The sequence below is a fragment of the Schistocerca americana genome, chromosome 3 (assembly GCF_021461395.2).
Source record: "Schistocerca americana isolate TAMUIC-IGC-003095 chromosome 3, iqSchAmer2.1, whole genome shotgun sequence".
Lineage (NCBI taxonomy): Eukaryota > Metazoa > Arthropoda > Insecta > Orthoptera > Acrididae > Schistocerca > Schistocerca americana.
In genome coordinates this window covers 536231499-536247643 of record NC_060121.1, presented here as the reverse complement: position 1 = coordinate 536247643, position 16145 = coordinate 536231499, and the positions used below count along the sequence as shown (strand labels likewise).

The window sequence follows — 16145 nt, the reverse complement described above, 5'->3', positions numbered from 1 at the left end:
GTACGGTTGATCCTGCAACTAACTACAATAATGTACAGGCTTTCTTTCTTTTATAACAGCTTCTACTGTGCAGTACTTACTAAACGGCAGAATTGCACTGTGATGGAATCGCTGCAGAAGAAACCTGCAACAGCAGACTTGTACAGTAATCCGGAAATCTCTTATATTTCAAGGAAATGCTGTTTGATGCAGACGAACAGACAATGACTGAAATCTGCGCGTCTCAGAATGATTTCAGAAACATACAGGAAATGCTTTTACCTAATTGTCGAATATTAATAACATTACTCTATAAGTTTATAAGAGTTAAAAGTTGTTAAAAAACAGAATTCGAGTCATTTATAATGTTTGGGCTCAGAACCCGAAAATGAAGCTTAAATTTACTGAGTGACTCTCATCTTTAGAAAATATCTGTTTTCTGCATTCCATAAGCAAAGATAAAGCAAGTATGAAGTATTTTAAGAGTTCATCTTGGTATCCCACCTCTGGTACTGCGTTGCAGCATCATCCCGTTTCACCACCCAGCACCAAATACTTGACAGGGCAGCATCTCAATCTCCCTCCACACCTCTACTCTGTCAATGAAAGAGACTTTTGAAAGCGCTCACCAAGCTCACGGCTCTTGTCCTCAATTTGGCGGGTGGAATGCCAGCTATTATTGTAAAAACTGCATTTTTAGTGACAACTGTTGCTTTTTCCTACGTGGAGCCTCATTTTACTCGTAGGGGGGACGACGATACAGAAATGTTCGTCAGTAGCATGTTTGGTGGGTTCCCTTCAAATCATAGCTAGACCAAATTACATACGACCTTTCCCATTCATTCGTGCATAAGTTTAGACAAACACGTAGTAAAACATATACATGCTACGCATTTCTTGTTTTGGTCCGCAACCTTACGACAAAATACAAGAAATGTACTTCCTTGAATCAGAAGTCATTTCACTGCAAATATACCTCACATTATATTCATTATTCACACATTTAAGTAACATTGTTATATGTGTTATACGTACCTGTCAATACAAACATATGTGGTAGACCGCCGTATGTGAGTACATCACAACACAATTCGCTCTACATTTCGACATTTATCAAAACCCGGTCATTTTATTGTAACAATTCTTAAGAACTGGAGACCTCTATCTCACAACGATGCTACTGACTGCGTGATGAAAACATGGAGTGCATGTATGATGAAACCATGCTGTGAGAATTAAGTTATGCTCAAGCAGTGGTACCAACTGCTAATAAAACAAATGCGACATTTAGTGCAAAAGTGTTATTTCCGGTAATGGCTTCATATAGAAAGTTAAAGCCATTATGCAAATCTAAACGTCAAATCGAATTTAGCGATACGAGATTAAAATGTTTAGTTGATTTCATGTCCATTTTGTGCATGGAATAGTGTAAGAGTTTTCATAACTGTTCTTGTGTATTGAATTGACACATGGCAGTATCATACAATAACAATAATAATAATACACTTAACCAGAGTAAGGACCTTAAAATAATGTTCGGTAACAAGGAAATAACGAGGTGCCTTGAACGGCAAGCATGGTAGCACAAAATTGTACAAGACACAGAATGAAACTCCTCTGTACCCGCCACACTACTAGAAACCCCGACAAGATCAGATTGTTGCACAGACACGATGTACAGTTAACGATATATTACGTCTCTGAATGATGATTAGCGCGTCTGTTTTCAGTCATTTATATCAACGTACTATTCTTTAAATTTTCTCTGCTGCTGTTTGCGTATCATGAGCCGTCCACGCTTTCATACGCACCTTCACATTCTTTTGTAAATATGACTCCTTCAAACAAGGTTCCATCCTTTCATGCGTTATTTATGCACGGTATACGGTCATCTAGACACAGTTTCGTTGTACAAACCCACACAAACTCCTTCTACCTAGCGTGGAACTTTCTACAGTGGCAACTGCAGGTTTCGCCATCTGTTCGGTATACAATATACAAGCTGTAAGTTAACAATTTATTGATTCGCTTTCGATATTCATCTATTACACTGTCACAGGAGTCTCAAATTTTAGTTACAGAATTCCTAACTCCTACCAGTGTATCGCAATTAATTGTGTTCAGCTTCAAATCATAGATTCCTTTGCAACTGGACAGACAAGTCAGTTCACAGGCCAGAAGAATGCATCGACATAGTACATCGAATAGTACCGTGTATAATACAGCGCTGTACTGCTAAAAGTCAACTGTGTATTTGTGACTGCTTTACTTTATCAACGTTCTGACACTATTACTAGAAACAAAACATTACTGGAATCAAACTGAATGTTCGGTAGACGAAAACAAATACTAACCTAAAAGGGCATCAGTAGATTTAACGTCGCCATGAGCACCTTGTACGGAAACCAGATGGCAGTTATAAGAGTCGAGGCGCGTGAAAGGGAAGCAGTGGTTGGGAAAGGAGTGAGACAGGGTTGTAGCCTCTCCCCGATGTTATTCAATCTGTATATTGAGCAAGCAGTAAAGGAAACAAATGAAAAATTCGGAGTAGGTATTAAAATTCATGGAGAAGAAGTAAAAAGTTTGAGGTTCGCCGATGACATTGTAATTCTGTCAGAGACAGCAAAGGACTTGGAAGAGCAGTTGAATGGAATGGACAGTGTCTTGAACGTAGGATATAAGATGAACATCAACAAAAGCAAAACGAGGATAATGGAATGTAGTCAAATTAAATCGGGTGATGCTGAGGGGATTAATGAGGAGGTATTGAATAGGATTGGGGAGAAGAGAAGTTTGTGGCACAACTTGACTAGAAGAAGGGATCGGTTGGTAGGACATGTTTTGAGGCATCAAGGGATCACAAATTTAGCATTGGAGGGCAGCGTGGAGGGTAAAAATCGTAGAGGGAGACCAAGAGATGAATACACTAAGCAGATTCAGAAGGATGTAGGTTGCAGTAGGTACTGGGAGATGAAGAAGCTTGCACAGGATAGAGTAGCATGGAGAGCTGCATCAAACCAGTCTCAGGACTGAAGACCACAACAACAACAACAACAACATGAGCACCTTCGATCAGCTGCAAAATTTCACTTTACGTAAACAACGGGTTTCAGTGCAACAGCGCCAAAATCTGATTTGATTTTACTGAATGAACAGTGAAATGAGGCTTACAGTGAAAGTTAGTAGCTGTTACCAGTACTGAATAGATCTTCGTGAGTAAGTAAATTACATAATATAACTTTGTGAAATTTTCGTCATCTCGAAGCAGAAAAAATTCAGCACCTCTGGTTCTACAGCGGCGGTTTTCCGGAAGATGGTGCTTAATCAGTAGTTAATGTCATATTTGCCGTCGTTCACTGGTTAGAACAGCAACAACATATTTTGCAGGTGCATGGGCTTTTTGGATACCTTCAGATAGAAGAGCCATCGAGCATCTACTTTTCGAAGGAAATAGATCAAGAGAAGTTGTCGGCCGAATGTGAATTACTATATGAAAAAGATTTTAATAACAGAACGTCTTTGTAGCATGGATGTGTTCCGTCCGGTCCAGATCGCAAGAATATGGTGGACAATACATGAACAGCAGTTCACTATCATGCTCCTCAAATTGCTGTAGCACGGTTCTGTCCTTGTGAGACTGAAAGTTATCCTGCTAGAAAATTCCATCATCGACGGAGAGGAAATACGGCATTAAGAGATGCAGGTGTTCCGCAGTAATGTTTAGGTGGTCAACACCTGGCTGGTGCCTTAGATTCCTACCACAGGTCCCGTGATGAGAGCGAGAGTCGTCCAAACGTCAATCTCAACACAGCCCCCAGCTAGAATCCCGAGAAGTTTTCGTTAGCTATATTGGACGCTTTAGGTGGGCAACCAGCGGCCATGTCACACGGAAGTTAAGGGACCCTCAGACGTGCAATGTTATAATCAATACATCAATCTAATGGCTGTCTAAGAGTGAATATTGTCTTATTGTCAATACTAGAAGTATTGGCGAACAATATCAATGCCAAGCAAAATATTCTCATTAATACCAGTGTGTGCTGAGCATATGAGGGCGAGTACTATCAGTCCGACAACTGCCCATGCTGTTGTTCGCATTTTTAAGTTTGTCTTCTGTAGAACACAGCCGACATATGCCATTTCAAGATATTTAAGCTTCTTAAAACGAACAAAGAAATGATAGCTTAATTTATTTAGCGGTACGGAAACATCCTGTGCCAGTGCAGTTAGTCATCAGAAGTATTTTTGGACAAATATTTAAAAACACGCTTCTTAATATTTTTTATGGATATTAACACCCTAAATTTCAAACACTCAAATGACCTGCATGTCGCCAACAAACGCAAAGTTACTCCTTATTGCTTGTCGCAGAGGATTGCCTATCTATCTCACTGCCGTATTTTGTTTCTATTCTTTCTGGTGATAACATTAATAAATAATTCTTGTCCGTTGTGGACATTTAGAGAAGTGCAGTTGTTGAAACTTAAGGTAATTTATAATGATTTAGCTAAAATTAGTTACAAATGGTTCAAATTACTCTGAGTACTATGCGACTTAACTTCTGAGGTCATCAGTCGCCTAGAACTTAGAACTAATTAAACCTAACTAACCTAAGGATATTACACACACCCATGCCCGAGGCAGGATTCGAACCTGCGACCGTAGCGGTCGCTCGGTTCCAGACTGTAGCGCCTAGAACCGCACGGCCACTCCGGCCGGCAAAGGTAGTTACACTCATAGGCTTTTTTTCACGATGGGCTTTCAAAATGCCTCGCCTTCAGATGTTTATATTTATTTATGTGTACTTGAACATTGTTTCTTCACTAACGGTGTTGCAAAATTTTGTAACGGAATTCTTAAGACGACTATTGTGAAACGTCGTAAGTAAATAAACAATGCCCTGACGGGAAGATAAATATAATCGTTTTAAAATGGGGTGTGCTCAGAAACACTTGTTTTGAGACATAATTTGTTGGCGTGGCCTGTCGGGGAAACGGTGCCATCCATATCGCTGCTTTACCCCGTAAACGTTAACGACACGAACGCTATACATAGTTTGGACTTTATGCGGTAGGGCCGCTGCTGTCGCGTCACGCAGCCCGCGTGAATCGGGCTGGCAGGTCATCAATGATTGCCTATGCCTGCTTTAGGCAGAAGAGGAAAAGGACTTAGAAGCCAATGGACACACAATTCCTGTTTAATAAAGAGCTCTAAAATATTTGTTCGTATTGAAAAAAAAAGATTTCATTACAATCACACACCCTTTACAAATTTTTATAATTCATAACGAAGTCATATTATGGGAAAACTGTAGTCGATAGAAAAAACTGAAGTTATATGTGGACACTATTCGACCTTGAGATTGAGCTATTACCTAGCAAAAAGTAATAAAAAAATAATTTTTCATTGGTTTGTGTTATGAGATGTAGCACATGGCAACTTTGATGCTTTGCGGATCTTTCCATGAAAAACTTTAATACTTTTTTTCCCGAAAGGAAAGTTGTGTCGGAAACTAAAACAATGTTTATGAACAATGAAACGTACCTGCAAGTGACAGATGACTATTTCCATCCTACTTGTGTCTTGCGAATACACTTTTACATTAAATTCGGCAGAACAAACGAAATACGCACAGTGAACTCGAAGTCATATCTACGGTCCACACGCACACCATGTTACCAATATCCATTACGAGGTAGCCAGTGAAGCAGCCGTAATACGCAATTCCTGCAGTGCTCATTCACACACGCAGTAAAACATTTCGAGGCGTAGAAAGCCACACAAGAGGGAGAACTGATCGAACATACGTAGCCGCTCACGTGATGCTTAGAAGGAGACACAGCATGCAAAATCCCGTGCTGGAAACAAAGACGAACACACTTCACTCCTCTCGACTCCCACCATACCTGCTTGGATGGACTCCCACCACATCTGCTTGTCCCGGATGACGTGTCGGCGCCGGCTCTCGGTTACTTTCCACCGTTCCCATTTCTTGTTCCTTCCTTTTCTTTCTCGACCACTCCAGCTTTCACGTTCCTCCAGTGACGCGTCCCGCGGGAATATTCCGCTCCTCCAGACGGGTGGCGGAGGATAGTGCGACTAATGCGGGAAACACGGCGTGCCTCTGCAGGAAAGGTGGGGGCAACGCGTCAGGTCCGGAGCCCAAGGTCGGCGACCGCAGCTGCACGCAGACTGCCCGTCTCGCGGCGGTCCAGGGCTCTGTTGATAAACAAGAGCTGCAACCACAACACGACCATTTTCCCAGGGGCGCTGTTTCGTACCAAAATAGTTGCTTCCGACAATTACAGGATATGGACAAAAACATGGAAACACAAAAACACAACAGATTACAGAGCCTAAAACGGTGTAAATACACCGTTGGCATTTAAAACAGCTTCCAGTCTAAATCTACATCTACGTGATTTCTCTGCTACACACAATGAAGTGCCTGGCAGGGGGTTCAGTGAACCACCTTCCAGCTGTCTCTCTACCGTTTCATTTTCCAACGGCGCGCGGGAAAAAGGGGCACTTTAATTTTTCTGTGCTAGCCCTGGTTTCTCTTATTTTATCGTGATGATGTAGGTGGGCGCCAGTAGAATGTTTTCGCAATCGGAGGAGAAAACTGGTGATTGAAATTCCATGAGAAGATCCCGTCGCAACGAAAAACGCCTTTGTTTTAATGATTGCCACTCCAAATCACATATCATGTCTCTGGCACTATCTCCCCTATTTCGCGATACTACAGAACGAGCCGCCCTTCTTTGTACTTTTTCGGTGTTATCCGTCAGTCCCACCTGATGCGGATCCCACACCGCATAGTAATACTCCAGAATATTGCGGACAAGCGTGGTGTAATCAGTCTCTTTAGCAGACCTGTTGCACTTTCTAAGCGTTCTGCCAATGAATCGCACTCTTTGGTTTGCTCTATCCAGAACATTATCTATGTGATCGTTCCAATTTAGATTATTTGTAATTGTAATCTCTAAGTACTTAGTTGTATTTACAGTCAAAGATTTGTGTGACTTATCGCGTAATCGAAATTTAGCGAATTTCTTCTAGTGCTCATGTGAATTACTTCACACTTTTCTTTATTCAGGGTCAACTGCCACTTTTCGCACCATACAGATATCTTACCTAAATCATTTTGCAATTCGTTTTAGTCATCAGATGACTTTACAAGACTGTAAATGACAGCATCATCCGCAAACAATCTAATAGGGCTACTCAGATTTCTCTTATGTCGTTAATCTAGATCAAGAACAACAGAGGGACTATAACACTTCCTTGGGGAGCGCCGAATATTACTTCTGTTTTACTTCATGACTTTCCGTCTATTACTACGAACTGTGACCTTTCTGACGGGAAATCACAACTGAGGCGATATTCCATAGGCACGCAGTTTGGTTAGAGGACGCTTGTAAGGAACGGTGTCGAAAGCCTTCTGGAAATCTGAAAATATGGAATCAATTTGTCTTCCCCTGTCGATAGTAGTCACTACTTTATGAAGAGCTAGTTGTGTTTCACAAGAAAGATGTTTTCTCAATCGGTGCTATGTGTCACTGCATAGTTTTCTTCGAGGTAATTCATAATGTTCGGATACAGTATATGTCCCAAAGCCCTACTGCCAATCGACGTTAGTGATGTGGGCCTGTAATTCAGCAGATTACTCCTATTTCCCTTTTTGGGTATTGGTGTGACTTCAGCAATTTTCCAGTCTTTAGGGACGGAACTTTCTGTGAGCGAACGGTTGTATATAATTGCTAAATACGGAGCTATTGTATCAGCATACTCTGAAAGGAATTTGATTGGTATTCAATCTGGACCGGTGGCCTTGCCTTTCTTCAGCTGCTTTGCTACACCGAGGATATCTACTTCTGTGTTTCTCATCTTAGCGGTTGTTCTTGATTGGAATGGATAAATACACGTCCTGTAACGCTGTCAAGGGAATCTTATACAATTCTTCCTGCAAAATAGTGGCAGGTTCAGGTAATCATGAGAAAGGTGGATAGCGATCACCCACCCTTCTCTCCAAAATAGACCACAAAGCTTCAATAATATTGAAATATGATGGCTGGGGTGGCCAAAGAAGATGCGACAATTCATCCTCTTGCCCACAAACCCAGTCCTGGAGGGTGCGAGCTAGGTGAACAGGGGATCTGTCGCCTCGGAACCCGGCATCACCCTTGGGAAACAAACACTTTTGTTGTTGTTGTGGTCTTCAGTCCTGAGACTGGTTTGATGCAGCTCTCCATGCTACTCTATCTTGTGCAAGCTTCTTCATCTCCCAGTACCTGCTGCAGCCTACATCCTTCTGAATCTGCTTAGTGTATTCATCTCTTGGTCTCCCTCTACGATTTTTACCCTCCACGCTGCCCTCCAGTCCTAAATTGGTGATCCCTTGATGCCTCAGAATGTGTCCTACCAACCGGTCCCTTCTTCTTGTCAAGTTGTGCCACAAACTCCTCTTCTCCCCAATTCTATTAAATACCTCCTCATTAGTTATGTGATCTACCCATCTAATCTTGAGCATTCTTCTGTAGCACCACATTTCAAAATCTTCTATTCTCTTCTTGTCCAAAGTATTTACCGTCCACGTTTTACTTCCATACATGGCTACACGCCATACAAATACTTTCAGAAACGACTTCCTGACATTTAAATCTATACTCGATGTTAACAAATTTTTCTTCTTCAGAAAAGCTTTCCTTGCTATTGCCAGTCTACATTTTATATCCTCTCTACTTCGACCATCATCAGTTATTTTGCTCCCCAAATAGCAAAACTCCTTTACTACTTTAAGTGTCTCATTTCCTAATCTAATTCCCTCAGCATCACCTGACTTAATTCGACTACATTCCATTATACTTATTTTGCTTTTGTTGATGTTCATCTTATACCCTCCTTTCGAGATACTGTCCATTCCGTTCATCTGCTCTATAAGTCCTTTGCTGTCTCTGACAGAATTACAATGTCATCGGCGAACCTCAAAGTACAAACATTGTACATGGGATGAATCTAATTACCCAAAAATATTCACAGAAATGCGACATTGCAGAGTAACCATTGGATCCGTGGGATACCACGAGACGGCTTCCCAAAATCATCATCAAACCGCACCATTTTCCGCTCTTGGGATGTAAACTCGACCAGACTCGTCCGACCAAATGACATTCTTCCATCGTTCCACAGGTCAGGTTTTCCTGATACGGGCATTTTCATTACTGATGAGTGATTTTCGAATTTCAGCTTGCACTTCAGTTCCCTGCTTAAGGGGCTCCCTATGTGTTGTTTTGGTGCTGACAGGATTCGCCAATATGACATTCTGTTTTACAGTGGCTTTTGCTGCTGCCGTTCTCTTTATTTTTCGTCACAGTTCAATGACCGTCCGTCACAATCACTTAACACATACTTTCGTCAGCGTTGTGACTTCTACATCTACATATACATTTATACTCCGCAAGCCAACCAACGGTGTTTGGCAGAGAGCACTTAACGTGCCACTGTCATCACCTCCCTTTCCTGTTCCAGTCGCGTATGGTTCGCGGGAAGAACGACTGCCGGAAAGCCTCCGTGCGCGCTCGCATCTCTCTAATTTTACATTCGTGGTCTCCTCGGGAGGTATAAGTAGGGGGAAGCAATGCACTCGATACTTCATCCAGAAACGCATCCTCTCGAAACCTGGACAGCAAGCTACACTGCGATGCAGAGCGCCTCTCTTGCAGAGTCTGTCACTTGAGTTTGCTAAACATCTCTGTAACGCTATCACGCTTACCAAATAACCCTGTGACGAAACGCGCCGCTCTTCTTTGGATCTTCTCTATCTCCTCCGTCAACCCGACCTGGTACGGATCCCACACTGATGAGCAATACTCAAGTATAGGTCGAACGAGTGTTTTATAAGCCACCTCCTTTTCTAAGGACTCTCCCAATAAATCTCAACCTGGCACCCGCCTTACCAACAATTAATTTTATATGATCATTCCACTTCAAATTGTTCCGAACACATACTCCCAGATATTTTACAGAAGTAACTGCTACCAGTGTTTGTTCCGCTATCATATAATCATACAACAAAGGATCCTTCTTTCTACGCATTCGCAATCCATTACATTTGTCTATGTTAAGGGTCAGTTGCCATTCCCTGCACCAAGTGCCTATCCGTTGCAGATCTTCCTGCATTTCGCTGCAATTTTCTAATGCTGCAACTTCTCTGTATACCACAGCATCATCCGCGAAAAGCCGCATGGAACTTCCGACACTATCTACTAGGTCATTTATATATTTTGTGAAAAGCAATGATCCAATAACAGTCCCCTGTGGATCGCCAGAGGTCACTTAAACGCCTGTAGACGTCTCTCCATTGAGAACAACATGCTGTGTTCTGTTTCCTAAAAACTCTTCAATCCAGCCACACAGCTGGTCTGATATTCCGTAGGCTCTTACTTTGTTTATCAGGCGACAGTGCGGAGCTGTATCGAACGCCTTCCGGAAGTCAAGGAAAATGGCATCTACCTGGGAGCCTGTATCTAATATTTTCTGGGTCTCAGGAACAAATAAAGCGAGTTGGGTCTCACACGACTTACCGGATGACGTTTTTCCGCTTTCTCTGTATGCGCGAAATATCTTCGATATTGTGCTTCTTGCAACATCAAACACTTCAGCTACCTCGGTTACGGAAGCACTCACCATACGAACACCAACCATTTGCCCACGTTCGAATTCACTTATCTCGGACATAATGCGCTCACTACTATACAGAACACTGCTCTGACCACGAGTGACATGTTTATGACATTGCACAGGTGCCATTCGAGGTCAGTTACAACAGTGCACTGCAGGCTTGGCTGCATTTATATTCAAACACCCATTTCTCGCGGCGTTTCCACATTTTTGTCCAGTCTCTCTGTTTTCATATCTGACGGTTGAAATGTCCATAGTTCTAAATACGTTGCCAGCTGACCACAGATCAAAACACAGCTAGCGTCTGGGTAATCAATTCAGAGTAATTCTAATCTTTACGGACATTTGTTGCAAGGAACAAAAGTTGGCAACGTCACACAGTCTTGTGATCAAGAACGTAATGCGCCTACTTATCCTCTCCTTCTCGGTCAAACATTGGTTACTAAAATTTCTTCCACCACCAGGATTTTAACCGGTTTACCTCCGAGTCAAACACCACCGCAAAAGCGTGCATATTGACTTCGGCTACGGAGGCCGGTGTGTAGTGAGACAGCAAAAGCAACGTAATTCCCCCCAACACAGTCCTGTGAGTTCTACATTGCTCTGTTGTTGTTGTGGTCTTCAGTCTGATGCTGATCTGATGCAGGTCTTCAAGCTACACTATGCTGTGCAAAACTCTTCGTCTCCGATTAATTACTGCAACATACACCTTTTTGAACCTGCTTACTGTATTTACGTTTTTTGTCTTCCTCTACAATCTTTACTCCTCACGCTTCCCTCTAACACTAATTTGTTAGTGAAGTTATCCAGCATCTCGTCATCAGTTACGAGATCTACCCGTCTAATATTCAGCATTCTTCTGTAGCACCACATTTCAAAATGCTCTATTCTTTTCTTGTCTAAAATGCTATCGTCCACGTTTCTCTTCCGCATATAGCTATACGGACATTAAATCCAGGGCTTTTGTCAGGCCTCTCAATGGAGTCAAAAGCACATTCTTGGGTCCTAGTTGCAGGTAATCGATTTCTGCAAAACGGCAAATGCATCTGGAACAGATTTGTTATTTGAATCTTAGATGAAGAGTATGGGTACCAGCACACTGCCCTGTGAAGGCAATATTTTTCGTTCGCCGTCGTCTGTGCTGGCCTTGAAAGTCAAAAACATTATACCTGTTGGTTTGACGAAGGGTTCTTTTGTCCTTGTTACTGTGAAGACATTTGCGTGATGGCAGTTTCTGCAATGTGTGTGCGTGATTAATTTTGTCAGAAGCCACTGTTAGAACCACAAACGGAACCTCCGTGATGTTCTATTTTCGCATCCGTCGTTGCGTGAGTGTTTGGAAGTATCAATTTATCCCAATAAAAGGCAGACTGTGGAAGTTGAAGGCTGCTAAATTTCGCATAGTTTTCAAGAACTGCACTTTTATGCATACTTTAAAGATAACTGGAATTTCTGTTATTATAGGTTATCTGTCTTGATCTGACTGCAATGTAATAAAAAGGTTACACCAGACGCGTTTCGCTTTTATTTACAAAGAATCTTCTCTGGTATTCTGTAAATCGGATGCACATGTTTGTACCTAGAAGAAGCGAAAAATAAATGTACAAACGTGTGTATCCAATTTACAGAATACCAGAGAAGATGCTTTGTAAATGAAAGCGGAACGCGTCTGGTGTAATTCTTTTTAATTACACTGCTGTCAGCTCAAGGCAGATAACCTATAATAACAGATGCTAACAGCTGCTGCGGAAGATGGCCACACAAACAAACGTATTATAACTGAAAGTCAATACTTCTTGTGTATTGTGTATTCGGTTCTTCTACACTCTCACGATTTCCAACATAAGTTAATGTAAATTTTATGCAAAATTCACTATAATTCGCATAAAATATCACTTTCCAACAGAAATTAAAGTTTTGCTACATACACCCATCAAAAAAAGTTTTGCATCACAGACACAGTCCCTTTGATTGTTCAGAGATGTCACTAAACCTGCCCAAAGGTGTAAACAACCATGCATGAGCAGCGCGTATTAGACGGAGGGGATCCGACAGCCGATCAGTTCCAGTCATTCCACCAGGAAAGAGGTACACGGTTCGTGTTCTCTGTATGCTGCTGTGAATGCTGTGGGCGTCACAGTTTTCTCAAGAACGTAAGGGAGTTCCAGAATGCTTCGTAAAGAATATAGTACAGCGTGCTATACTAGGGGCGTGCGTTAATGACTAATTAAACACATTTTTTTCTGAAAGGAAATTGGTTCTATTCACGATTCCAATACACCGTATTATTCCCGACTCTTCTGGATACATTGTTCAATGCGACGGCCTTACGCCACCTTGCTGGGAGGGCCTGTATGCCCGCATGGCACCACTCTACTGGTCGAGGTCGGAGCCAACGTCTTGCTGAATCAACAACCTCCCCACCATCCACGTACTGATTCCTGCGGGGTGCATTCTTCATTGGCCCAACACACGGAATTCGGAAGCTACGAGATACAGGTTGTGGGGTTGACGAGGAAGAACAGTCCAATGAAGCTTTCTAAGCTCCTCTCGTGTGCGCAGGATTGTGTGAGGCCTTGCGTTGTCATGGAGAAGGGGAAGTTCGTTTGCACTTTTATAGCGACGAACACGGTGTAGTCGGTTCTTCAGTTTCCTGAGGGTAGCGCAGTACACTTCAGTGTTGATCGGTGCACCTTGAGGGAGGACATCAAACAGAACAACTCCTTGAGAGTCCCAGAAGACCGCCGCCATGACTTTAGCGGCTGAGGGTGCGGCTTTTGAACTTTTTCTTCGAAGGAGAGGTGGTGTGGCGTCACTCCGTGGATTGCCGTTTTGTTCCCGATTCGAAATGATGAACCCATGTACCATCGTCTGTGACGATGTTGGACAAAAAATTTTCACACTCAGCCTCGTAACACACAAGCAATTCCGCACAGATTGTCCTTCGTCGCTGTTCATGGTCTCCTGTTAGGCAACGAGGACTCCAGCGTGCACACATCTTTGAGTACCCCAACTGGTGGGCGAGTGTGTCAACACAGACGTACAGTTGCGCAGCGAGGTGTTTGACTGTGATCCGTCGATCATCTGGAATGAGAGCCTCCGCACGTTCTAATGTTGCAGGAATCACTGTTGTGTGCTGCCGACCGCCACGCGGGAGATAGGACGGCTTGCCCAACGACTCACCTGCTTTTTTTCACTACCAGGTCTCCGTAAACATTCTGTAAGCGGCTATAGATATCTGCTATGCTCCGGTTTTCCGTCAAAAGAAACTCATTGACGCCTCTCTGCTTGGAACGCACCTCCTTTACAGACGCCATTTTGAAGGCTACGTATAGCGCCGCCATCTCCTGGAATTCCATGAAACTACAGAGCTGAAGCAGGAATATACCACGATGTCCCACACCAAATTCCGCTTTTTTTTTCTACCGAAATTGACCGACAAAAAGTGCGTTGCATTACTTACTGAACACCCGCCGTAGAGCGTAATCTTATCAGCCTCAAAAGTTTTCTGCGTATTAAAAAGGACAGCCACTTGGGGAGAGAATCGCGTTTAATGAAAGCTATGTGTTTGCGTGTAATTCACACGCCCATAATAGCTACTTTTTGTATTCTGTTTTTGGAAATTTATTAATCTTTCCCTGTCGAGAGTTGTTTTTCTCTTGTACCTAGAACCTAGCGTTGTCTAGCGTTTATTTTCTTGTAGACCACACTACACACTGACGTACTGCATGGCTTTAATGGTAATGTAGCAAAGAATACGCTAGCCGCCTCCGTACATGACATAGATGAAGGACGCACACATTAAAATCCACAAGCTGTTTCTTACAAACTGATGTCATAAATAGGATCTCTTTGCAACTCCCCAGCCGCAACGATCATTGTAAGGCAGTAAAGATCATTAACGAGACATGTTTCAAGCCCCAACACTCCCATCACAGAGGACACCGGACTTCACCGCATGTGACCACTTATCACAGTTCCTCTGACCGATGCAGTCATCTCACACTTTCTGTTAGGCAGCACTCAGCAGTCACTTAATGCAGCGTATGTTTTTAAAAAAATCTCGTAATGTTTCCAGTGGCATCAGGTGGTTCAAGCCCTATTAGCTATAGGCCGAGTACTTCCTGGTAATTGTTATTAGTAACCAACGACTCGTTATCTGCTACTACAGACGTAGTATGCCATATGTGATCGAACACTGTTCTGTTGAAAAATGAGTCCACGATACTGTAGCTTGAAAGATGACACATGAGGACGCATACCGTCTGTGACATATCGTTGTGGTTCAGAGTTCCATCTGTCACCACCAGTCGTAACCTGACCTCCCACACCATGAGATTAGGAGTAATACCAATCTGCCTCTACAGAACGTTGGAAGAATGGTACCTCTTCCCAAGTTGCCGTCATACTCGCTGACGTCGGTCACGCGGAGTAGTTGAAAACTGCGATTCATCGCTGAACTCAGGGCGATGTCATTCACGAGCAATCCATACTTCCCAATCACGACATCACTCCAAAAGCAGCCGTTTGTGTTTTCGCATTAACACCGGCCTACGCATGGGACGATAATCTCCTAGTACGGCTGCTTCTAGTCTCTGACCATTACTTCTGACGAATTCGCTGACGTGAAGGGGTTATGATGTGCTTGGTGTACAATACGGATATCATCCCTTACGGTAGTAAGACGGCTGAAACCTTGAAGACGAGTATGCCTGCCATCACTTTCTCATGAAGTCCAATGCCGAGCCACTGTCAAATTTATATGTCCTACAGATCTGGATATTGCACAATTAAACCAAACGGCAAAATGGAGACCAGTAATGAGGCCCCTTTCAAACTCTGTCGGGAGCTGTTTCAAACGAATACGCGGCATCTCCGTGTCCTTCACAGTCATCAACATCTGACGCTGTTCACGCCCTTGAGACCGTTTTCTCTTCTTATCATTCTCCAAGACACAAGATTGCTCACCTGAAAAGGTGTCCACCTCGACTTCCCAGTGTGGGTGTGTCACTCCGGAACTCCACTTTACAGGAAATGACATGCTTGCAAGATTCATCCAGTGGGAGAAGGGATACCACTAGGGTCTTCAACGCGTTGGTTTCTCACTGTCCCCACCTTATGCGGTTCACGTTACCAGGTTCATCGACCTGTAGGAATGGTTTCCCATCGCAGGGCATGAGAGGGCTCCACCTTTCTCCTGCTCAACCATCCTCGAAGAGACAGTTTCCACTTGGACGAAAGGAGTTCCCTACCCCTTGAGGTGCCAGTTTGTACAATATTTGTGCAACCGTTGCCCTCTATCTACCAATGAAAGGTGATCTCAGGATTTTCCCTTATGAGGCTAGGACGATACTTGCATGTCCTAGGCTCCACAGTACTTCTACAGAGACAGACGTCTGTACATCGACAAGAACCAAATATACCACAGATTATGTCAGCAGAGACGAAATGATTTTGCGTAGCATTTAAAATATTGGTGACAGGGA

At 43.0% G+C, this 16145-nt stretch overlaps 2 protein-coding genes across 4 annotated transcripts in view; one reads left to right on the top strand and one right to left on the bottom strand.

Annotated features, from left to right (window-relative positions):
* The window catches only part of LOC124607394, a 66154-nt gene extending 60092 nt beyond the window's left edge, over nucleotides 1-6062 (bottom strand). The window contains exon 1 of the mRNA XM_047139716.1: nucleotides 5886-6062. Coding sequence (XP_046995672.1) covers nucleotides 5886-5968 — 83 coding nt within the window. The 5' untranslated portion in view covers nucleotides 5969-6062. The remainder of the gene's footprint in view (nucleotides 1-5885) is intronic.
* LOC124607393 (BTB/POZ domain-containing protein 1-like) overlaps nucleotides 1-16145 on the top strand; it is a 461534-nt gene that overhangs the window by 390076 nt on the left and 55313 nt on the right. The window lies entirely within an intron of this gene.